At 41.1% G+C, this 26,202-nt stretch overlaps 1 protein-coding gene across 1 annotated transcript in view; it reads right to left on the bottom strand.

Annotated features, from left to right (window-relative positions):
- The window catches only part of ADAMTS2 (ADAM metallopeptidase with thrombospondin type 1 motif 2), a 190,465-nt gene extending 164,652 nt beyond the window's left edge, over positions 1 to 25,813 (bottom strand). The window contains exons 1-2 of the mRNA XM_009286064.1: positions 25,708 to 25,813; positions 25,199 to 25,560 (exon numbers count right to left, since the gene is read on the bottom strand). Of these exons, the coding sequence (XP_009284339.1) occupies positions 25,199 to 25,560; positions 25,708 to 25,813 (468 nt within the window). The remainder of the gene's footprint in view (positions 1 to 25,198; positions 25,561 to 25,707) is intronic.
- Positions 25,814 to 26,202: the final 389 nt, after the last annotated feature.

Here is a 26,202-nt window from a genome sequence, read left to right as displayed (position 1 = left end):
AAAACGGGTTAGCCCAATTCCTTAAAAGCTTAAGAGTTCAGCATAACATATAAGAAACACTTTTTTCCCTACAACAATCTGCTCTTTGGCACAGCCTCAGAATACTTTACTGCCACGTCTTACTTTGAAATAGGAGGATGCCAAGAATGAGATAAGTGCAGACATCCATGACTGGGAAACACAAGTAAAAGGCCTTCTCCAGAGCCAATTACAGCCTTCAGCAGACAAGCACTTAAAAAAACAAAAAAAACCAAAAAAAATACCCAAAACTAAACAAACAAAGAAAAAGCAACAGTAAATTTGCCTCTCTGTATTCAAGCAGAAACACAGCATTTATTTCTTTAGATTAAAAGGCTCTCCTTTTTTTTTAAATTAAAATCTCCGAAATATCCAGCCAAATTGAAATAAAGCCTTTGTTTCTTCAGAACTTGAGTCTGAATTCTCAAAAAAATATGAATGCCCACATTATTACATTAAAGAAGAGATCATTCTTTATCTGCTATTACCCATTCAATGAATGGAAACCTAGATTACAGCAGAGACTTGCCATGAGATATAATTGCTTTAGTGGCCATTTGTCTCCCGCCAGCTCCATTTAGCTTTTGTCTTCCTTAAAAGTCTGATAGCGTTTTATCATGTAGTTTTATCAGCAGTTTTTCCACTACTAAATGTTGTAATCAAGATGAGGCAAAAATGCCAGTGTGACTACAGTCTTCATATGAAACCGTATAGTTTGGCATATTCCCTTTTGGAAACGGAAGAGTTAACTTAAGTCAATTAGGCAAAACATGGTATGAATACCTTATAAACCATCAGGAGAGAAGAACTTGAGTGAAATTAAATAAGCCACAGCAAGTAATTGACTATTTGGATTCATACACACTTAAGCCTACAAAGGATCCCAAACTGATCCATTCTGCATCCACCGTTCTTGCCTGGTTAGAAAAATCTGGGTGTGTAAAGCCAGGATCTTGCCAAGAAAAGCCGAAAGAAAGGTAAAAGCAAAAAGGTAAACTGAAAAAGGGATTTATTTTGATGATACAGGATCATTTTGAACCTCTAGGGAAGATCTCAGAGAAGCAAGCAGGGGAAGGTCCATGTAACAGAAAGGTTATCTTTCTACCATGAACACCAAGGTATCAAGTCACACAAATAAAACTGCAACCGAAAACAGCTCTGAAATGTCTATCCTCAAGGAAGTTCACAAGTGAATGAGTTTCAACCAAGTCAGTCCTAATGAAACTGAAAATTACCTTCAAACAGCACGAGAAATGTACTTTAGCTCTTCTTCAACTGCCTCACCTGTTCACGTTGCCTCATGCAAGAGTTCTGGCCACTTCAAAGTCCTCGGCTCCACTTTTCCTTCTTTGCTAGAACAGTGATGCTCATCACTGCTATTGCACAGGGGAGGTATAAATCTTTTTTTTTTACAGCATTAAAACAACTCCAAAGCATTTTGAAAGGAGTTGGAACCAAATTCAGAAGAGGACAGTGAAGTCCATCACACCTTCAGTTCCTCAGGAGTCTACAAGGTAGATCCAACAAAAGCCAACAGCTCACAGTTCAGAAACTCAGCTGTGTGGGGTTACATACCCAAAGGTGTTTACATATCAAAGAGACAGTTAGTAGGATATGCAAAGCCCCCCAGCTCCAGTGAGTTAGATACTTTAAACTCATTAGAGGTCAAGCAAGTTAAGACCATAGCTCAGGTGCATGTGGAAGTTTCACTAGGCGCCACGTATCTTTTTTAGTTCCCTATGTAACTCTACTAAAATTTGCACTTTGGACTGGATTATGGAGCGGGTAGGTATATATGGAGTAGTTCAGGAAATCCACCGTAGCCTTTGGTATCAGTGGAAGTTTCAAACTCTTATTTTTCTGAGCAGGTTGTTTTGGGTCTCAGACACTTTATTAGGCTGGCTACAGGCACGACTACAGAAGATTTTGCGGTTTGTGTCATACAAGAGATCAATCATCAGCATCATAAATGTTCTTGATGATATTAAAAATAAAAGGCAAAGGACCATAGCAATATTTTTGTGAACATGTGCAAAAACACTCATTGCTGACAATTTAAACTACTGAACTAACTTCAGCTGATCACCATGAACACTATACAAGAAGCTAACGCTCAGGAGACCTCTCAGCTGTTGTGCCATTCGCACAGCGGTGGTAAGGTGGCAGGAGCACCGATGAGAGGGAGAATTCAAAAAATGATTGAATCGGTTTTGTTGAAAGTTTCCACACAGAGGAGAATTTGCTTTTGGCCTAAGACCAGGAATGAAAAACTCTCAGTCCAAAAAGAATGCCTTGGCCAAGGCCGCGTACAGCTTGAAAAGGGGGCTTCTCGTGAGAGCTTGAGTACTGTGGTTAGTCTGGCATCTGCTATCACATGTTTTACATTTTCCTTTCTTAATGATATTATGCTCCCTGTAAGTACTGGAAGTAAGAAAGATTTACTTATTTTACCCATTTTTCCCATATGCTCTAGAGGTGCATTAGCACCATTTGCCAATTTATTCCGTTTTTTAAGTATTTTAGGGATTTTTAATGTACAATAATCTAAACTATTCAGCCCAAATTTCATTTAATCAGTATTTTATGTTCAGTTTCTGTGAGTTCCACAAAAAGGATTAACTGTCTTTTGCAAAAGGTGGTACTTGGACTATCTTGAAAATACAATATAACGTTACAAGTATACTGAAATATAATGATATACACAGACTACTCCAGGAAACCTCTCTTTTCCAGTAGTTTCCATAAATCTTAATCCAGAAACTAAAAAGATTTTTTTTTTCCAAATAAAAGAGCAATATGTACTTGGTAAGGTAACTATGCAGAGGATTAAAATAAAGGATGCATGCAAATACATTGCTGAATTGGAGCTTTTATGCTCTCTTAAGCCCTTCTTGGTCTCCCTTAACGTGAAATTATTCTGATAGCATTCTCTAAAAACCAGCTGAGTAGTAGTGACCCAAGGCAACCACAAATACAAGAAGAAAAACATGAACCTGACACTTGATAAAAAGAAAACTATTGTTACGTTCACTTTCATCTGTTAGTTTTTAATTGAACCGGCCCAAATAATTGAGCAATTCTCAATTTCAGAATTGATGCAACCGCTATTTTATGTAAGTAAAATAATACTACAGTCACTCATTGCTGAACTCAGCCGAGCTAACCTCTCGAGCCAGCACTGCATTGCCACTTCCACTGATTTTCTACAAATGGGAAAGGGAGAGATGCTTTACCTACCTCTTCCTCAAACAGCTCGTATCTACGGTCTGGGGAAGCTTAAAAGAGGGAGATAAAACACTGTCACTGAGGGAGGAGGGTGTATATGCCATAGTTGGAGCACTTTCCCTTTGCGACCCAACAATTCTCTCTTCCACACCCCCAACTTTACCCCCTCTTTATGTGGAGAGGCTGAACCAACACCTTGCAAGGAACTGCCACGCAGTGCTGCTGGTCGGGAAGAAGGAACCTGGGGAACTGCAGCTCATCAGCAGCTCAGAGTACCAGCAAGAAAGAGGGGTAACAGACACACAATAACAGACACAAATGCTGGGACACTTAAGTCCTTTGGAAGGGGCAGTCTGATTTCCTTCTCTCAGAAGCAGCGAACGTAGTGGGGAATGCTATATTTAGTTTGGGACACAATATGCAGAAAAGGCATAAATGAAATTAGGAGATGAATCAAAGAAAGGGCAAACGCTTTAGGAGAGTTCATGTGAGGACAACTCTGGAGAATAGGCAACATTTCTTACAAACCAGGGGCAAAAAAAGGGAATACTGAAACTCAGTAATTCTCTCAGCAACAACAGAAGAGAACTTTCCTAGTTCTCCAAAGAGGATTTGAAGGTGGTATTTATTGGATTACACTTCAGTGAGCAAAAGATGCAGAAAACTAACAGAAGAGAGCAATATGTGTATTTACGCACCCAGAATTTCAAGAGAACCAGCTGTATTTTGAAAGAAAGGCCACTCTCTTGCTAAAACTGGATTTAAGGAACACAGAAAACACAAAGCTTTATGTTATTTGTATTAAATGTTTGGTTGGTTCAGAAGCAAAATAGAAATTCTTTATCTGAAAATTAATGTCTGCAAAGTGACCAGAAGGCTTTTATTTTTTCCAAAAAGAGACTTTTTATATGAATTATCTCATTTCCTGATTAGCAAACTAAAAGTATGAAATTATTTTCCCCCTGGCTATATCCCAGCTGGATCAAAGCACTGGCCCAAGAACATACTGTACCAGTTTAGTTATTGAGAAAGTACAGCAGAAATTCAAGCATCTACTTCTCATCTCTCCTGATAAAGTTATCAACCTCAGAATGTAAACATAGGGCTGGATATGTAATATATGGCCAGATACTTGCCCAGATAGTTTTATACCTGTTTTTTGTTGTACTGTTACTCCTTTAGCACAAACAGTACCTGCTCTGCTTTTGGACCAGAGTCCACGTCCAGTCCTAGATGACAAATCACCAGAGCTCATTACACCATCACTTCTCTTCCCAGATCTCACAGGGAAAGGTTTGTTCCGCACCTGCAAATACCACCACCTCTAATGAGGACAGGAGGGCTACAGCTCACACAGGAATTGTGTGTGCGTGTGGGCCAGGGGGCCAGCTAACGGCACAGGGACACCCTGTAAGGAGCAGCGTATGGGTGGGGTGCTTGAGCACAATTCCCAATAGTTACACATCGCTGCGATATCTGTTTTCAGTAAATACACAGGAAAGAATCCACACCCACATCTTCTGAATGCACAGGGTCATCCGTGAAAGGAGTCTCCTGCCCCAAGCCATAAAGTCACAAATCAAGACAAAACAAGCCGTTAACCTGTTTTTATTTTAATGTGGAGATATACCATTGGAGTAAGGGTTTAAGGCCATGACAAGCACTTCTGGGTAAATCAGCTCTCTCCTATGTAATCATGTGAAAGATAAATCCAAATACACACTGACAGCCAAAATAGGAGAGCAGTATTCCTCTCTGTTTGGAACAAATAGAGCTATCCTTCAGGAAGGTGTCTGTATAAATACTACAATAAGTGAGAACTGATTACTATCTTCCAAAGAGCAATGTTAAGATAGGCTTTAAAAAGAGATCAATAGGCATTTTTTTATTAGTCACATTTTTGGCAGCTTGCCCATATCTGCAAATATATATTTTAGAAGCTCAAATCAGCAGCCAAACCATGCTACATACAGAAAAAGGAAGACAGTAAAAGCACATCTCATAGAATTATATTAGTCCTCCCTCCTACCTACAGGAGGAAGTTTTACAATTATGCCTGGCCAGTCAAACTAATTCCTCTTTACTGCTCACTGGAATACCGTCCCTTCTATTCCCTCCCAGCCGATTAGGTCTTTTCCATTCCCTTTCCTCACTTCTTTTATTTCATAAATGTTTTGCAAATACATTGTCAGTTGGATTAGACTACACTTAACCTGAAAAGGGCTCACCATTCACTGAGTTTAAAATACAAAGCAACACAGCAGCAGAGAGAGATCTAGTGTACATCACTGTCCAAAGCCTATGTGCGTCCACGGTCAGGAAGAACTCCACTGAACATGGTACAGCCTGAGAAGCAGGTGCACCTGAGAAAAGTCAGGGAGACAACCCAAAAACACACAGTGCAGAGAATCAGACGCAGAACCCACAGACAAAGAGCCCTAGGAAAAAAACTAGACTTCGAGTTAGTTGTTGGGTGAACCAGCCTTTGAGCTGGGAGCAGGAATCCGTGTCCCGTTCCTTGATTTATTTTGAGTTCAGTGAAACAGGACTTCTTATATTCTTTGTAAACAAGCAGGAGGTATGAAGAACATCTGACTCCATCACCTCTCCCTAACTTCAACTATCTGCAAGAACCCAGTTTTTGGCAAATCTCACTCAGGTCCAAAGAGGCAGCAGTATGTGTAAATGCTTTATAGTTTAAAATGTCATATGTTGATGCTGACAAGTTCAAGACACGAGAAGAGGTTGCTATGGAAACACACGCCGTATTGCCTGGAACATAAGGCAACATTTTACATTAAAAAAAGAAAAAAAAAACTTGGACCAACAGTTGCCAAATTAGGTTTTGGGTGGGGAAAAACTAGTTTGTCATTTGTTCTCAGACAGAAATATTTTAATTTAGAAACAATGACACTAAATGTGATGAAAGCATTTACAGTATATTTTGTATTGTTTCCCTCGCCTCAGAACAAAAAGTAATTTTACATGGAAAGACTTTCTTTTGCAGTCCATATACAGCAAATCCATCTCTATATTCCCATGTGCTGGAGTCTCCATCTAATTTTCCTTTTATAATTAATGAAATCACTTTAATGGACGGTCATGTTCTTTGAAGAGTTAATCCTGTAACTCTTCTGTAACCTTACTTATCTGTATACCCACATTGGCCAACAGAACCAATATGGGATTAGAATTGATCAGAAATGTGCAGAATTGCATCCTTGAACAGTCAAGCGGCTCTTAGTTGCTTTATAAACCCCCTTTTATAACCTGTCACTGTTGCAAGCTGACGCCTGCCCTTCTGGGGTATCGCTGTGCAGTGGCATCCTTCAATGACAATCTCTTCTGCCTCATTCCCCTGCCCTCTCAACAAGCACAAGAACAATTTTAAATTCCCCAAACAACAGTTTCAGTCTGCAGGCTCCATTAAAAGCCTGATGTTAAGACACACACGCAATTCCTTCACACCCATTTCCTCAAAAGAAAAAAATTCTTTCCAATTAATCTTTCTCACATAAAACATATAGCCAGAAGACTCTTTCTGGAAACCTTCTATTAAGTAACCACTGGATCTGAAAGGAAAGATTTTAAAAAAAGGAGAGGTGGGGTTCTACTTCAGCCACTTCATTTCTGGAAGCACAGAAGAAAGTTTGAGTTGTTAAGCCTGAGAATGATTCCTTCATCCTTTCTTATTTTGAGTATTCTACGGATTTCATTTTACTAAGGCATTTATTTGTTTTGGATTTTTGGCTGTCACAGAAGTGACAAATCTACAAATCTACAATTCAACTTAAATATCTCCAATCTGCAGTTGATGCGACCTTCGTGATTTTTGCAAATAGAAGGCATAGGTATGCTTACAAACACAGAAGATGGCATCATGGTATCATGGTGTCACCATCAAAATTTTTTCTTGATAACTTTAATAAAAATTTAAAACAAATCGCAGACAGTATTTCTTCATGAATACCTGAGCAGCAAAGGTGGGGAAAACCTCTTTTTTGCTAACTAAGTTTAAGAAAGAGGATGTTCAGTAGACACTAGCAAGTCTGAAGACAAACATCTGAAATGGAAATAACCTTGTGAACTGGCATGAGAGCACTACCCTTCACCGTAAATGCATCAGCAGGCAAACAATGCCAGAAAGATGTTTTTAGAAAATTTCTCATTTAGGGTTGTATTTTCAAAGACGCCTAAGGAGAACTGACATCCAAACACAGATGGGCACCTAGCCTCCTCAGAACTTCAGCTTACATGGTTACAGTTGCATTCCAACACATCCAACTTAACCTGTGGGGTTTTTTCCAAGCATCCCACTGTCGTAAGGAAACCCCCTAAATGCTTTTTGCTGGAGTGCTGACCTCAGTGTCTCAAGAGTGCTGTAGGCTACTGAATTCAAGGGCTACTGCTGCCACCCAGGCAAAATGGGTCACAGCAAAAGGAACGAGGAACAGCATTTCTGAGTTTTAAATGCCAGATCATTTTTGCAGCCATCCAGCAGTGCATATAAATTCATTTATTACTGTATTTTTAATCTGTCTGTACATGATTGATTCTGTGGCTAGTTCCATAATAGCCTTTTTTAATTTTTTTTTTTTAAAATGTAACCCACTTTTTATGTAGACCTTCCAGATGTGTAATATATGAACTTTTCCCCTTACCTTCTACTTACAGCATTAGTAGCACTGAAAAATTGTTTCTCTTTTCTTTTGAACCTAGAAACTCTGTGTTCCTTAAAAACCTTACAAGAATATTCAAGCAAAGTAAGTGTAAATCATTAGCACCTGACTTCAATATTGTTTAAAGCCTATCTTTTTCTTGTGTCACACCTCACTTCCCATTTTTTTCTTATTATTACCTTCATTGAATAAATGTGTCTATGGAAACTTGTAAATAGGCAGGACAAATGTAAGGATCTTTATAAATTTAGTGCTCTTAAAAATCCACAGTTGTATCTATTTCAAAAGGACTGAGGCAGAGAAATATGGAAAAGCTCATCTGTAAAGATATTGAGACTTTGGCTGCAGTTCACTCAACTTCACAGGGTTCATCACAACAGTCTTTGGCTCTCCTCCCTTCTGTTTTCTTCACTGTTAATGGATACTTTACTATTTAATTAGTGCAGCATGATCCAAATCCCATCAAAGTCAATAAACTCTTTTCATTTACGTTAATAGGCTTTGGACCAACTCCTGAATTAGTACCAGAATCAAATAAAACACCCTTAGAAAAAGAATAGATACACCAAGCTTACACTTTAAAGTACAATCTTAAAACCTTCCTAAGGTTTTTACTCGCTTTAAAGTAAATCTCATTATTGAACATCTCATAAAACCAGTTGGACAGTTCTTTTTTACCAGTTTGATTAAAGTGTCAGAATCTAAATGTATGCACTGCTTCTCCGTGAAAAACCTTCCCATGATTAGGACAGCAAAAGGTTACGTCTTCCCAAAGCTATTCCTGTGGTTCCTACATTGTGCAAGTATGTGACGGTTCACCCTGTGGGAAGATAGATTTGGCAATACAACTGTATTTAAAAGCTCCTGCCCCCAGACACTTGTTATTTCTCTGGCAGCACCTTAGTTGTGCCAATACAGCTTATCCATTGGGGTGCTCTGAAGAAAACTTCACCAACGTGATTAACCCATTAAGGCTATTTGGCCAGACAACATCCAAACCTGACCAAGTGGCATTAAGACAGTCAATGCCCGACTGAAGAAGGCTCTGTTCAGTGGGGCAGTCAGTACTGTACACAGCTGAATTTCCATAACCACTTTAATCAAATTAGCAGGAGAGAGCACCAGCTATTTTTATCATACAGAGAGAGAGGAGGCTTTCTGCTCTTAGACTATGCCCTAGTCACTGCAGAAATTAATGAACCACAAAGCAAGCAAAATGGTACTATGTAAACAGGGATATTAAACCTTCTTCTGATACTTTTGACCCATTTTGGCAATACCAACCAAGCCGCACAAAGCCACTGCATCATTTCTTACATAACAGCATGCTTTAATTGACGAGCACATTAAACATCAAAGCTTTTTGCAAAGTTTGACCACAGAAATCACATTCAGAAATCACATCCCACCAGCATTGACTCAGCGGCAGAGCCACAGAATATTTTTTTCAATTCCCAAAAGCCCAAACAAAAGGACCAAACCTGTGCTGTTGGTTTGGATGGGTTTTTTTTATTTCACACTAGTCCAGCCTGGCAGCACAGCAGGCTGGGAGACAACTTTCCTTGCAAACAGCTTTGGCAGAATGTTAATAGAGAAGGAAGAAAATTCAGGATGAGGATGAGAGGTGCTTCAGTCCCTCTGGGCTGGAGCTGTGAACCCTTCCCATGGAATCAGTCACAGCAGCTCTGGAGGAGACTGTCCTGCAGCACACGGGACGCGTTGGTGATGTGCGCACGTGGCTCCAGCTCCCTGCTCCCATCTGCCCAGTGCCTCTGGGCAGCCCAGACTCACCTTATATCGTCACATGTACTCATTTGCAAGATGCAAGAAGTTCAGTTTGCTCTCAAATGGAGTCAGTATTCCAGCCCTGCCCTGCGGACTAGCACTGAGGATAAATGGGGACATCACTTCGTGCCTCATTCTTCCTTCTGGAGGTACTTGTTAAAGGAGAATATTCACTGAACAATGGTTTTCTTGTGAATAGCCAAGAAATACAGTGTTTTCTGCTCATTCTTGCTGCATGGGCTACTCGTAAGCTATACTCATCACCTCAGCACTCCAGTGCCAGGGCTCAGCATCTTGCCCTGCTGACACTGATCAGATGTCTCTAACTGCTCTTTCCTTTGGCCTTTTCTCTGACCCATCCCTTCCTCTCCCCAAAATCACACACAGAGACAGTCATCGCGCTGCTCTGAACACTACGCTCCTCCGCAGCAACCACGGTGCATTTTTCTCCAGTGAAGGAAGTATTTCCAGCTCATGAAAAGGAGAGCGGTACCGTGCACCAGCCCAGCAGCAGCCTGTGGGGAGGTAGACTTTCAAACAATCTGTGTAGCTTTGGAATTCAAACCCGTAAACTGTGGTGGAGCGCATTAACCACTTCTTGGCAGCAATTCCAAAGATGGCCATTTGCTCTACATTCCTCAGCAAAGGAGCGATGCTGACAAGGTCCCTGGCTCTGTGAAGGCGAGGAGTGAGAACCTACAGGCTCGACTATCACCTAGAACCAGCTTCAGGGAGGACATCATCACAAGGAGAAAGCTGCCTCCACACAGACTAGAAAACACAAGTATTAGGGCTAATCTAGCCAGTGCACCGTGCTGGTCTCTGGCACTGCCTAGTGCTTTCATGTTTCAAGAAACACCAAAAATTGTAAATAGTATATTGGATTACCTGTGCAGTGCTCTTCACAGAATAAGTCTGTTCCCAGAATCAACCATATTGTTCTCTGTAGCTGTCCTCTGATGCTGTGGCCAAATGCAGCAGATAAAGTAGTCCAGGAAGAAAAAAAAAATCTCTTTATTAGGGACTAAGCCAGGTTCTTAGTGATATTTGAGCTATAATCAATACCTGAAGGGTTTGGAGCAAAGGTAGCTGCCTGCCCACTTTTGTCTCTCTGCTTTGCCCCCACTGCCCCCACTTTACAAAGCTGGTAAACATGGACAGGGCCAATTTGCATGGATGCTAAAGAAGCTTATGGAGACCAGCTACTGAATAGCAACAGGACTCTCCACATCAAACTTCAGGCAACCTGCACTCCTCCTATGGCCAATGCCAGTGGTGATGGGTATTTTTTTGATCAGTATGACAGAACGCCACCAGCAATATTCACTAGGTGGTTCACCAAAAGATGAAGTTTAACACAACTTTGTTTAGTGCTTTTTCAAAAGGCTGGACAAAAGGCTGGCAAGGTAGCACAGAGCTAAATGGGCAGCTTTATGACAAGACGCTCAATGTGTGTTTCTGCCACTGTGTTCTGCTTCCTCCTGACACCGCAGCATCACAGTGAAGCTGTAATGTCACTTCTACTCATCAGAAGTAGTCAAAAGTACAACTCCACTGAAGCATCTCATTGCAATTTCAAAACTTCTCTGAGTTTCCAGCTTGGTAAAATGTTCCAGCACTTTCTAATCCACATTCAGTTGCCCTCTGAGTGCTAACAACTCCTCCATAAAGCAGCCTACGAAAGATCAGAACTTCCTCAGAGGAGACAGAGGTCAGTCTATCTTCATCGTTCTTTCAAAGGATACTTAAAAGCACCTCACGATTTGTCACCAATAGCATATAGCAGTCACTAAGCAGCCTCTATATATGAGGATCTGCCTGTGACTCTGCCTTTTTTAGTTAAGAATGTGAAGTCCTAATAACAAAATAAAATTTAAACTTCAGGATTTAGTAGACTCCTTGCAAATGTCGACATTGTATTAAGTCAAAGCAATGGACTCAGTGTCGCAGAAAAGATATATAGAGGATTAAATTTGACCTGATAGGTCTCCGACGTCAGTGAAAAGTGGTCTTAATATAAACAAATATAAAACTAAAAGAGAAAAAACCAACAGTTTCCCACAGTGGGATAGCTAGAACATACTGTAGGACTTGCAAGCAGTGATTCAATATTCCAAAATTATATCCTTGGGTTAAAGACTGCACAGAGTTCATTCTGGAAGTGCACTATAAAAATGTTACCTAGGCACAAACATTTCTTAAATCCACAAGTCAAAGCAAACACCTCTTTCAACCACCCCAAAGGAACACAAAATTGCCAGAAGCAGCTAAACCCTTCAAAGACCTAAGTATATTCATCACAGATGAATTTCACATTACTAATATCGTATTTATTCAATAGTTTTGCCAGTGGTGTCATGATTTCTACAGGCTTGCATGATAACATGAAAATGTCACAAAAATTACGTCAGAATGGTAATTCAGAGACAGGAAGCCAGGAGGCCTTCAGTGAGCCCAGGCTTTTGCATGAGAACCAACAGCGCTCACAGCTGTGTCTTTAACCCATCTGCCCATTCGCGACCAAGGACTCTGAGAACCTTCCAAGACACCGGGATCCCTGGTCTCCTCTTCCAATGCATTTCGCTATTTCCAAGTATGAAAACAAATCTGAATATATTACTTAACAAAATCTCATGTTAATAGCGCGTACGCATTCACAGATCTTGTATGTCCTGCTGCCTCCCAAGAACAAGCGTATCTCTTTGCACACCATGGTAGCCTGCAATCCAGACTGTCGGAGGAGGGCATGTCACCAGAAGAGTGTGAAAACATTTAATTACATAAGGCCAGGTCCTCAGCTAATGCAAAGTGACAGAGCTCCCAGAAATCCATGGAGACATGGTGATGCAGATTAGCAGAGGTTTGGCTCATTATAATTGAATAGACCCAACTTCTAATTTTCCCATCTACTGACAGATTGTTGGAATCCTGACCACCAGAATCTCAGAGGGCAACAAGGAGTTGAAAGGAGATTGCATCAGAGAAAGTAAACTCCGGTTTGGCTGAAAGCATATTTACAATCCAGGAGTTTCAATTAGCTGTTGCTGAATTATCACAAAAGTCTGTTGAACACATGTGCAATTAGAGTTTTTCTCACGTTGCTCTCTCTCATGACTTTGGGTTTTTTGGTTGGGGGGTTGGATCTGGCATTTTTGGGGTTTTTTTGCAAGTGATGCTAGTTTTATGAGGTTAGAAGATTGCATCAGAGAAAGTAAACTCCGGTTTGGCTGAAAGCATATTTACAATCCAGGAGTTTCAATTAGCTGTTGCTGAATTATCACAAAAGTCTGTTGAACACGTGCAATTAGAGTTTTTCTCACGTTGCTCTCTCTCATGACTTTGGGTTTTTTGGTTGGGGGGGTTGGATCTGGCATTTTTGGGGTTTTTTTGCAAGTGATGCTAGTTTTATTGAGGTTAGAGCTAATAATCTCAGGCAGAGAAAGCTCTTCCCACCATCACACCTCCAGCAGTGCAGAAGCAGAGGGGCAACCTCAGTAAGCAGGAAAATCTTTCTCCTTTCTGGCCCCATCTTCATAGGAAGAAAGAGACAGAAGAGTTGTCAGAATGAGCCTGCAAATTCAAGGCAGCTGGAATTGCCTCATCCTCCTGGCATGGACCAGAGGAGGGTTTCTCCTGATCCCTCCCCCTCGCTTAATGCATCACCTCTTGTGTGGCAGGGATGTGGTGTGAGGCAGAAGGGGAAGAAGGTTTAGCAGAGCTATTTCAGTTTTAGAAGCATGCAGTTCTGTCCTGTTCCATCCAGCATATGGGATATAAACAGTGGTGGGAAAAGCTGCACTTGAGCCTCTCGTACTCACCTCCCTCACCACCACCACCGCACCAGGGGACAGAGAACAAGGTGAAAGACAAGGTTATGATGTGGAATACTCCATGGCCTGCTTTTTGTCCCAAATTCTCTGCTAATCAACCTGCCCATACAAAGCCAAATGAAGCCAGTGAAACTAAACACACTCACTTCAACAGCTTTGGAACAAACCCAAAGATCAGCTACTTGCCATGGGACCTCCCAGGCCTTTATGCAAAATGATGCTGGACCATGACATAAAAATTGACATAGATCTATTTTTTCTGTGTGATCCTCTGTTTAGATAAATGCAAGATTGTTCTATATTTTCATAGGTTCAGCATTTTTATTCCATTTTATAAGATGCATATGACTATTGTTGGCTTTAATTTAACTGCAGTGAACTAAAAACTCTATTTTCATAGTAAATTCATTACTCTTTCCTACTGAGGAGTTTAAATGAATTTGAAACATCTTGTAAATTGTCTTGTCTTTCTTTGCTCGTCTATTACTTATCCAGACTGATCTTCATATTCCTCTTTCAAAGTGGTAAATCATCCTTTGATTAATCACATTTTTACACTTACTGCTTATGTCAGCCTTAATGTGCCATAACTTTGCAAACAAACGTAATATTGACAGACACCTCTAGCATTTATTTGGGGATTAAATATTTTCATTTACTGATGAATGGTGGGTCTGCCATTTTCACAATGAAACCTAAAACTATTAGGAAACTCTGATTTCAAGCTTTGCTACAAATCTGAAATCAATCCAAATTCATCCCTAAAACTTCTTCATCCCTAAGCTCTTCATTGGTATTGAACTGAGGTGGTGTAAAATTTGTGCTTCTGGGTTTTGGGGTTTTTTTTGTTCCCAAGAGGTAAGAGATTGTGACCTTAGGTAGGTTCACACTGTTCTACAGAGAGGTGTTTTGAAAAGTTTCAAAGCCATATTTTTATCTAGCTATTACTTACTTTGTTTAAGTATATGAAAATTTTTAGACATTTTCAGCCTTGCAAGCTTCAAAGCCTGCCAGCTTCCAATATAACTCCTGTCACGTGAGAGAGCGTTGGCACGTGAAAGACTCTTGGCCCAGCTCAGCTGTCTTCATCATCAGGTAGTGATTTATTTCTCAAAGACTGTTTTTTAAATACATTATGGTTTGCAGAATGCCTTCCAAACAACATCTCTCACATTCCTTCCACAGCTCCTCTGCTTGGGGAAAGAAATAAGCCTAGCAATTTTAACACTCTAAACAATCAAGAAGTATATTCTTCTGCATATGAGTTGGATGAACATGATTTACCCAAAAGCCATGATTTAAAACAAATAAAACCACTATTAAAACAGTAACCACAGCCTGTGCTGCCACCTATCCTTAGTTAATCTCTGCATTTTCTGCAGGCTCTTTTTCCACTTCCAAACTACAGGCTCTGTCCTGCAAACAGGTCTCCCCTTCAAATGATGCAATGGCCATGGACACTGGCCCTTGTACCAGCCTTGGGAGCCACACACTTAAAAATGGGAGAACATGCAAGATGAATCTACTTAGAGCAGGTACTGGATGTTAGTTCTGTCTTCCGCATGTGGGGGAAATATCAGCAAAATTAGCAAGTCTTTGGAGTAAAATCTGTGCTTTACCCTCTTCCCTTCTAAATGCTATCATTTTACTGTATTTGTATTAAAATTTAAATGGTTTATTACTATGTTTAGCTCTTGAAGTATTTTTACTCCCAAGAAAATAAGCCTTTTCCTTCCTGTTGGACTTGCCATATTATTTTGACTTTCTCCATCCTATACTGAATACAACGTTCATTATAACATACCAAAAAGCACATGTTCAGAAGCACAACTTGAAAAAGAAACTCCTCCTACAGGCCAAATTGTGCAAGAGTAGCACGGAATCTGCAGTCCCTGTCCTTCTGGGTGTGAAGGTGCCTTTGGATGAGTTTGCCTGAGATGGCTAATACATGCCCACCGGACATGCTGGAAGCTGCTGCTGCAGCCCAGCAGCCTGCAGGGCACAGAGGGAGGAGGCAGGCATGTAAAAGGGACTACCCAGCAGCAGAGGGAAGCAGGCACAACAGCAGGCTGAGAGATCTACGCTCAGGGCTCCTGTAGAAACATGCTGTATTGGATACAAAATTTAATCACTCCTGCCATTTCATGGACTGCTTCTTGTAAGTACTGCAAGTGATGGGGTAAAAGAAAAGAGGTCAGGAAGAGCTGCTGGCCAGCCTGCTAGTTAGCCATGCAGTTTCTTCTCCGCACCAGAGAGAAGTAAACCAGAAAACACATTAATAAGGGCTTACAGACTCAGGGCCTACATCAAGATGCGGCACTGTGCCATCCTAAAACCTCAGAAAGATATTTTGCTTTTATGTCTTTTAAAGACCTGTTTAAATGTTGACCAGGTACATCCTTCTAGTCTTCTTGCTTCAAAAATCTTGTCGAAATAGTTCACCTTCATTAAAGTGCAATAACAGCCACTACCCGTAGTCAATACGCCCAGTGAAGAGAAGTAACTTAAATGCATTAAATTAGCTTTATCTAGTCACAGATAGAAGGAGCTCTTCTTATCCACAAAGATACCAATGATGTTCACTGACTCTTCCCCATTACAGGATTAGTAGGTTTTATGCTTAATTTCAGTAGAAAATGAATTGTAATCTGTCCCCTGAGGTCCACTGGGCTCGAGGTTAAATGTTGGGAAAAAGTGGTCTGACCATGTAATGAAATTCAAACACAGAGGTGGCAACTACAGGAAAAGTTAAAGGGAATGACAGTAGGACGGAAGTTAAAGTAGCTTTATTTATAGTTCACCACATCAAAAGAAAAATGATCATATTCTACTTTGCAGGTGTAAGAGTCAGAAAGTACCACGGACCCTGGGCAATTTCAACCTCTGCATTCTCCATGGAGAGCTGCACAAGTGAAGAATTAATTGTGTTTATTTATTTTGAAGATAAAGGTCATGAGTGAAGCAATAAAGAGGCAAAACATTAAATTTGACATAAACCAATATAAAAGGAACAAGAAAGAATATAAACCTGAAGGGAACGCTGATAAACTATAACACGCTTAGGATACCAAGACCAAAGAGTAACAGCGAGTTGTACAAATGGGACTTCAGTTTTAGCAAGGCAAAATTTTGGAAAACAAACACATTAGTAGATACTGTTCTACAAGGGACATTAAGAAAGAAAAAAAAAGGCAAGTATATAAATTTGTGGTCAGGGCAGGTTCTCCCTGTGGCACCAGAGGGGCTAAAATGATACCGAAGTTACCACATTCAGTGACTGAATCTCCCCCACTTGAGGGGCAGCAAGCCCACGTAACACATGCCAGTGGACAAACTCTCTCAGAAGTACATGTCAGACAGGAGAGATCCCCGTCTCTTGCTTTGTTTTTACCATTCAGCAACTTGCCTTTCCCTTCCGACTGCTTCTCCCACCCTTCCTTCCCCCATCAGAATGACTCTTCTCCCCACGCAGCAAACTCCATTCCTTTCTCTGATCCCATAACACTCCCCTCCAATGGAGGTGGAATTTTATTGCAAAGTACAAAAAAAAATCAAGCAGAGCTACAAAGCGGAAAGCCATCATCCGCAGAGCAGAACAATTTGTTTGTCCAAAGCTGCAGTTCCAACTTCTGATGCTCAAAGGCACAAATCAGACTCCCTTAAATAGACCCATTTCAAAATCATGAGAATAAGGATGTGGTTTTCCAATACAGCTTGACTCTATCTGTTACTGAAGGAGCAATCCCACTTCTCTCCTCGAGCCCAGCTGAGGGCGTTTCCACATTCATCCCTTTGTCTATACAAATGTCCATCTCACCCCACAGAGAACCAGTTCAAGCACCTGCACTGGCAGGCAGCAACTCTCTGGTTTGGCCACACACCCACTGAGTTAACGTATGGTGGAGTAAGACGAGCAGGGTGCGGGAGCAGGGGAGGAATGGGAGCACAGCAGGGGGAGCAGCCAGGGGAACAGGATTACCCCTCTCAGTAGCAATGAGGTGTTAAGAGAGACTCATCTGTACTGTAAAATGGTACCTTCAAAACAACATACTTGGGATGATTTTCACCAGCCTGGTGATTTTTGAGACTTTGAAAAACACAACTGAGGTTTCTCTGTCTTTTCCTTGAGGGAAACTCTTACTTAAAAACACTTACTTTAAACAGAAAACAGTTACTTAGAAGAAAACGTTAAAAAATTGATGCTGAGATTCACACTTATGACTCCAGGAACTCCAGATTTGAGAAAAATACCAGATGTTTTGAGACCTGGGAATAACTCAGAAGATCTATAGCAGAGACTGTGATTTAGATATGAGGAAGCAACGTGCTCTTCAGCACTTGAAGAGGACACTCTTCTCTTCAATGTTACAGTTTAATAGAACGGTGCTGAAAACAGCGTGTGAAATGTGGGCCTTTCATTTTGCAGACTATTAAAACTGGGAACCCGCTGTGTCAAGACTCTGCAAACAAAGATGAATTTAAAACACACACAGATAAAGAGGCTAAAGAAACCAGATGTGATGTGTTAAAGAACTTACTGAAACTTTGGAAGGAGGAGAGCAATAAAGGGAGAAGGTGATTTGAAAAAGAGGGTGTGCACATCAGAGCTATTCGCGGGAAGCAAATGCAAGGTTGTGCAACCCCCTACAAGAAACTGAAGACCTGCTCCCTGATTCTCTGTTTTAATCAGGCCCAGTATGAGAAATGTCCTAGTGTGCAATTAAGTAATGGCATGACCTGCTTACAAAGCAACAGTCACCATTAATAAAAAGTGCTCAGAAGTAGGTCGAATAAAATACTAGTGTGATCTGTGGAGAAAAGGTCCTGCTCCATGCAACAGCTGGAATTCTGGTTGATCCAAAAAAATATTTTCCAGCCTTCTGTAGCAAAAGGTAAACATGCAATTAACTCAAAATGTGGGAATGTCTTGCCATTTGCAGGAGTCTGTACTGTTAAATTCTCAGAGAATACTGGAACACCTTGCCGCACCATGAGGAAGCACTGAGCTGGTAGCTAAGTAAGCTAATAGCATTTTTCAAGGGACACACCTTTGGAAGCCGAAGAGGGACAGACTTCTCAAAATAGATGTTCTGCTTACCCCAGAAAGTAATTATGACCTTATCAAAATTAGTTACTATATTTGGATCTTTCAAGATGGAAAGTAGAAGGAGCCATTAGGCACATTTTCTTGGACGTACATGGTTTAATATTCTGGTTGGAAAACTAGTTCTTGTGTGGTCGAAGAGAATAGTACAGCTGAGATACTACCACAATGAGGACAATGCAACACAAGGTCAAATAGGACATAAGGAAATACCTATCTTTTATCCAAAGGCCTACAACATACCACAAAGATACCGGTTTTGATTGCCTGCGGATATTCTGTCCAGATGGTGTCCACCTGTATGATGTAGGAAATTACTTACTCTGCTCTCAGATAAAATGTAGGTGAGATGATCCATGCACAGAAGATGCAAAGAAAAAAATAGTGCTTACTGATGACAGAGTCTCTTTTAAGGACAGCAAAATGAGGATAATTTACTCCAGTTAGAGGCTGAATCATAGTGTTTACACTCTCTGTGTTTCAGACTATAACATTTACAAGGGAAAGTCTCTGCAATTTACACAGCAGAAGGGGCTGTGTACTACAAGGCTAGTGTTGGCCAGGGACAGTAGAAACCCAGAGAATGGGTTATGAAGCAAAGTCTCTGTCCTGTGAAAGTATATGGATATGCTCGAGTGTTAGGCATCAAAATAGCTCCACTGCTTTCTGTCAGGCAATGCAAGTCTTTTATAGCATGTGTGTGGATGTGGATGTGCAGTCAGGCTCTGATTGTGCTAAAATTTACACACATGCTTGGCTTAAACATGTAGAGACCCCAGCTGAATTCAAAAGACCATGTGGGCTAATGGAGATCCCACTCTAATCATCTGCAGAGGAAGGGCTGCTGTTTTCTTAAAGAGAATGACTTTTAGATTTTGTTCTATACTGTCAAAGGAATTATTTGCATTTCTCCTGCTACTGTATTATAGTTCTACTTGTCCAAAAAGAAAAAAGCCCACAGTGGTTTTTGCCATTACACAAAAAACAGATGGCAACTTTGGTTTGATTTTGTTTTAATTTAAAGAGAAAATGCTCCCAAATGAAGAGATTATATATGCCAAATGTTAATCCACTAAAAATGGATGCAACCTGATCATAATGTAAATGCTAAGAACTTAGAATACAAAAAAGAATTACTGGAATTATTTGTAGCAGGCATCTGTTTTAACTGTCAGGCACTCGACCTGACCAGACTTTGAAGACAATATTGTGCTACCTTGAGTTCTGCTTTTTTGCTACATCACAAACCAGCGTAATCCAAAAAACAGATAAAACAGAAACTAAATTGTAAATCCATACGAAGGCAGGAGATGGAGGTCTAAAAGGAAAAATAACACAGTTATATAAGCATGTTTATCTTCTCCTGGTGTATTTATTGTGAGCAGATCCTTCACCCTCTTATCCAAGTAAATTACATGATCCACCTAAGGTGTGTTAGATTCAACTTCAGCTCTGTGGGCAGTTCCAAGAAAGCACCTCTGTCAGGAAGGTATTTAAGAATATAACCTTAAAACTCACTGACTTCAAAGAGCTCAAGCTCAAGCTCAAAGTGAAGCAGGATTATACTAAACAAGGATAGATTTCACAAGGTGTTTAAATGTCTTCAGGAATGCAGGGAACGTGGCAGGAGGGAGAGGGGGGATATTCATCCAGGAAGGCGAAAGGTGGGCATTTCACATGCCAGGTAGTTGGAATTGCTCTCAGGAAAGACTATTGACTGAATCTGGAACCTGGGTTCCTACATTTACAATTTACATGATGTGCCTAAAATTAGATTATATGAATACTTCCCTGTAAAATAAAGACTGCAGAAAATAAAAATATTCCATTATCTGATTTTAAAACAGTGAGGAAAAAACTAATAATACAAGTAATATATAACAAGGTCTTGAGACAACTGACAGACGTGCACTTACGTTAATAGTAGTCAAAGCACCAGTCAATTCCTGAAGATTCATGACTAGCTAGTAAAGTGAATGTATCACCACAAACCCACCCAGGTCAGCCCAGTACTACAGTTACTATTAGTATTGGGCATGAGTCTAAAAAGCATTGCTGGCTTCCCAAGCATTTCTAGAAGAAATAGCATCCGGGCAAGCAGCCAGCCAAAAGGCTTCTCTCAAATGGTTTGCGAGGGTTATTACAGCATACAGTAAAGACTGAAAGTTGTAGAGCAAACCCTGCCTACTTCATCACGTAAGAAGAAACACTTATGTCCATTATACTAGTAAGGTGACTATGGCTTGGTACCCCAAGACATGTAATGCTTACAGATCCATAAGAAAACATACAACCATAAATGTCCTGAATAGCTTACTTTCTGTATGTCCACTTCTAGTAACTTCCCATTTTAATGACAATATAGTTAAATTTTTTGACAGCTGATATTTTAACTTTTAAAAAAGGAAGAGGATTATACTAACGAAGCAGAGCTAAGACATCATGTTGTGTTATTGAAACTGATGTTCCTCTATTCGCTTCAGCGGGTGCTAGATCCTATTGATTATTCAACCTGAAGCTGTGATCCTCAGCCTTTTAGGATCCCGTCAGTAAGTCTAACTCTGCACTGCAGCCTAATTTAATCATGTGCTCATTATCTATACCAGATGTGGTGTTTGTATTGTGTTCCTCCTGTATCTGCTTGTGTTTAAGCACACATCCTAGCCCACAGACTACAAATGTTATGAGGAGACTGGGAGAGAGTTTATGTCTCTAAAGTTCCACAACCAAACATTGCCATCCTGTCAACCTGAAGAAGACATTTTTGGCACATCAGCCTCAAGCATTGCAGAAATACTTATCAAAATAAGAAATCCAGATGCATAAAGAGTTCTTCTACAACGGCAGGTTCATCTGCTGGGGTGAAGAAAGGGAGTTCCCATACTTAAGGCAGTGATACAGAAGGACTGCCATAATTCTAACTCTTTATTTTTTTATGGCATTTTTACAGCCTCCAAGCGTTTCTCCTTCACAACTAACCCTTGGAGAAGACAGCCAGCTCCCTCATCCTCCAACTGCATCCACAAGTAAGGATCTAGCCAAGGACCAAGAACGTACTCAAAGTGCAGTATCTTCCACAACAGTCTGCAGGCCATGGACAGCTGACCACGTTGGTTCTGCCCACACAGTGGAAAATTAGTTTGAATGTTATCATGCCAACCAAGATGATACCAACTTGTCCAGAGTGTTTTTATCTTAGGCGGGAAAGCTTTCACAAAACTTTTTAATATGGTAAAAATCCTATCCATAATTCAGAAAGCTGTTAAAAAAGCTGTTGATCAGCTTTAACTTTCCAATGATTCGTAAGGACCCACTTCGGCTCTGAAAACACACCTAGCTTGCATACTTCAGAAATTCTCTTCATCTGTCTCTGATTTGATTTTTAGGTCAATAAAACTAATGTTGTCATTGACTTCTGTTACAGAAAACTGGGAGGACCCAAACTAACTGTGTATCTCCTCAGTCAGGGCAGCAGATAATTCTGTATATGCATTCACCATACCTTTTCATTTTTTAGAATTATCGCAGATTAAAAACCTTCATCATTTATAGTACAGTTCAAAAATCTGTTCACAGATCTACTATTTTCATGTAAATCCCTTCCAACAACTTCTCATTTTGGCAATACCAACACCACCAGACAGACTCTTCTCAGACAATAATTGGAAAATAAGACACAGTTAGCAGTAAAGTGCAAACCAAAGGGGATGTTCAGAGGAAATAACATCAGAAGTTGGCAAGGTGGCAGATGCATTCACTGACTTGAACCAGATTCAGCCAACAAAAGTTTGCAATGTGAAGATCAAACTATGAAACTTCAATTCAAATATTATTTCAGCCCTAATGTCTGGATGCAAAAGCTGGAAGCCCACCAAAAGCATAGACAGATGTCAAACCACCTTCAAAAGCCAGCACTTCAAGAAAATACTAGGAATTAAATGAAGCAAGTTTATAACAAACAACTCTAACACTTGTCAGTTGACAACTCAGTTGTCAGAGCGCTCCACCATCCCTATCTCCAGAGTAATCTAGAAAAGGAGGTGGAAATACTTGGGGTATGTTAGGAACATTGGCCATGGCATGTATATTGTTAGGCAACTGAAAGAAAATCCATGGTACTACAGAATTTCTCCACTGAAGTAAACTAGGTGTGAAGAAAAAAATGGACATAGAAAACCAGTTGAAAATAGCCTTGTCCATGTCTTCATTCACATCTGAAATACCAATAAACCTGAGAATAACACACAGCCCAGTGGTCTCTAAAAATGTTTTGCTAGCAATACACTGCTCCAGAGACTCTTCAATACTCCTTGCAAACACAGGAAATAAAAAGGTAAACCGAGAGACAGTTAAGTGCAGTATTAACTTCAGTGGGTTAGTTGCTCATTACTGCTGTCCATGGACCAGTGGCTTTTGGGGAACCGCTAGTATCATTTCTTGGAGTTTGTGTAATTCTATTGATATCTGTTTTAAACTCTCGCCCCACAAGAAAGAAAGAAACTGAGATGGAGGGAATGGGTAGAGATGGAACATAGTACCCAAGGGATTGGAGTTCAATTCGTTGTTCTACAACAGATTTACTGCACAATCTCAGGGAAATCATTACGGCCAGATGCTTAAAAGTATTGAGGTAATGCTTCCTGTGGGAAGGCTTCAGTGACCTGGGCAAAAACGAACATGGTCTCTGCCCAGCAACATTTACAATGTAGATACGCGCTGGAGGAAACAGTAAGCCATTTCCAAATGTATTAGCAGAATCACAGAAGTTGTAGTGCCATGCGAGAACCAGCATGACATCCAGATTAGAATATGGCAGCTCCCACACTAGACCAACTCTCCTGCTTCTTCTAATGAAAACAAGGATGCTGGAAAGAGGCAGGCACACAGGTTATGGATACAGGTTGAAAACTAAAATACTTTTGGTAGCTTTCTGGATTCTAGCTATTTATGAGTGCCATTGAATTGAGGCCTGGCTTCATTCCTTTGCACTTGAGAAGTTACTTACAAATGAGAAAAGAGCAGCATTTTATAAACATTTTGTCATTTACACATGCAACATGAGGCCTTGGGCCTTTAGAGTCTTATCCGTACTTTGGCTTTAACTCCTGTTATATTTTATAATAACTCTCTTCTCCAAATATAAGGAGTCCACACTCTGGCTAACACTGGGAGGAAGAAGGAACAAGCTCCCCCACCACCCTTACAGTCAACACCTGTGCCGATGAGAAGAGCCGGCACAAGGCAAGCAGCAGCCATCAACAGGATCTTCCTCCACCTTTCAGCACAGATGAACAAGGAAGAAGAGCTTTGGCTCCACCCCAGTTCTGCAATGCCCAGAGCAAGTAAATTTTGCCTTACACAAAATAATCTGTGCTAGGTATGGGGAGAGCAAAGTACTTCTGCTTCCCCACCAGAGGAGGCCTGCAGGCTCATATTCTGCTTTCTGAATTGTTCTTCTTGCTCAGTCCTGGTGTTCCTCTTGCCCTCAGACAACTGCCCACATCAAACAATGGCAACATTAAAACCTGCTTCTCAAATCAGGAATGCATGTGGCTAGGAGAAACCACAGGAAAGGAAAGAGTAAGGGGAAAAATATTTGATTCCCTTCCATTCTCAGATAGCCAACATACTATTTCCATACATGTTATCTTCTTGGCACAGCAAATGAACAACTTTCTATGATTAAATAAATAGAAATACAACTGACTCACACTGGCTTTTTATGCAGAGAACAGAATGCATTAAAATTAAGTAATCTCAAAACTATGAATTCTAAAGGGTATAGCAAGAAAATACTGGCTGGATAAACTGTTCATTATCAAAAATATAGCCCTTTTCTCACTAAACAAATTGCTGTGCAGTAACTACTGTTCAAATGGTAGTATGACAGTTTAGGATGTCAGGGACAAACAGTTATAATTTGACTGCTGAACATGCACTCCAGAACAGAAAGCTGCAGCAAGTTTTAAAACACACGGCCTTGCAAAATGTATCACAGGGAGCTGTTCTGCTTGTAAAACTCAAACTCTTTTGTGACTTTCCATCAATCACTTGATTAGGCAATGAACCTCACCGAGTGAAAGATCCATGAAAACAGACTCTGAATAAATTAAAATTTTCCAGGGCAAAACCATATTTTACCTATCACATTTGTTTCCAGGGCAGTCCAGCCCATTATTCGGGATTAACTCTTCTAAAATTTCCCTTCGCAGACTGGAAGTGAAAAGTGGAAGAGGATGCCGAGAACATGCCATTTCATCCTCTGTTTCAAAGCATCAGACACCTCAAGTAACTTTACCACAAATCAACATAAATCCTGGCTTCAGCTGCTCTGTTCCAGAGTAGCTACCACAGAGCATGTGCTCAAACTTCTAGTGCCACTGCCTGTAAAGAAGTGCCTGGTGCAGCGCAGCTATTCCCACACAAGGGAACATTAGTTAATTTGCATTCACAGTTACCATATGAGGTGTGAGTTTCTGACAGTCCACACATTTTATATTTAAAGACTGTAGGAAATTAATGTAATTATCTTTGATATAATAACAAAAGTTACTTACCAGCCCATCGCAATTGCTGATAGCGACTGAAGCATTTGGCAAATCAGTGATATCCCCAACATAGAGGCAATTCCCATAGAGAGGTTCAATGTGAGTCTCGTCAGAGTCCTCCTGCCATTCAACTGTTGCTCCAGGGGCCACAAGCCTGGAGTTTGGCCGCAACCTGAAGTGAAACTCTCTTCCAAAAACAGTGACATTGTAAAATATTTGCTCATTTGCTGCTTCACGTTGCAAGTCCTCCGCAGCTCTCCTGAAGCGTGCTTTTGGCGGTCCAGACACCAAGTGGGATAGGAACCTGCCCTCTGCATCGGTGCTGGTGGGGATGACAAGGCTGTACTCCTCTATATTCCTCAGAATTGGATCTTTACAGGGAGAAAGCAAGAGAGGAGAGAGATACTAGAACTAAACATATCTTGATGCCACGGGATTTTTATTCCATTATTCATTAGCACAGCAGACACTTACATAAGGCAGATGGACACTGCACTCTGTGCAGGCACTTCATTCACCGGCATGAAGTGTGCGGAGTTCATTCAAACTTGCCTTTTGCTCCCCAAAACACCAGACGGCAGCGTGAGCCTCCCCACCCAGCAGGGACCCCGCACTCCCGCCCATGCAGCGGGGTCCCGCCACCCTTTGCCCACCCAGCCGGGACCCCGCACCCCTGCCCACCCGGCCGGTGCCCGGGTCGCCTCAGGGACTTTGGGGCTACCCGCGTGGCCAGCGATGATAAGAGGGCGCTGATCCACTTCGGGACTGCTCGGAGGGGCAGGGGTACGGGCTTGGTGGGCAGGTGGCAAGCCTGCAAGGGAAAGGCACGTCCCTCAAACTACCCCCGGCGTGGCGGGGATGAGTCGACTGGTGATGGGGACGCCACGGGCAGCGATCGGCAGCGGTGTCAGCGGGAGCCCCGGGAGTTTTGGACGGCGGCGATGGCCGGGGCAGGAGGAGGAGGCGGCAGACGAGCTGCCATGTGCTTCATCCCGTACGCGGAACTCCAGGCA

Source organism: Aptenodytes forsteri, unplaced genomic scaffold (assembly GCF_000699145.1).
Source record: "Aptenodytes forsteri isolate BGI_AS27 unplaced genomic scaffold, ASM69914v1 Scaffold54, whole genome shotgun sequence".
NCBI lineage: Eukaryota > Metazoa > Chordata > Aves > Sphenisciformes > Spheniscidae > Aptenodytes > Aptenodytes forsteri.
Note: the sequence above shows the minus strand (reverse complement) of the source record. Positions and strands in the feature narration are given on the sequence as shown.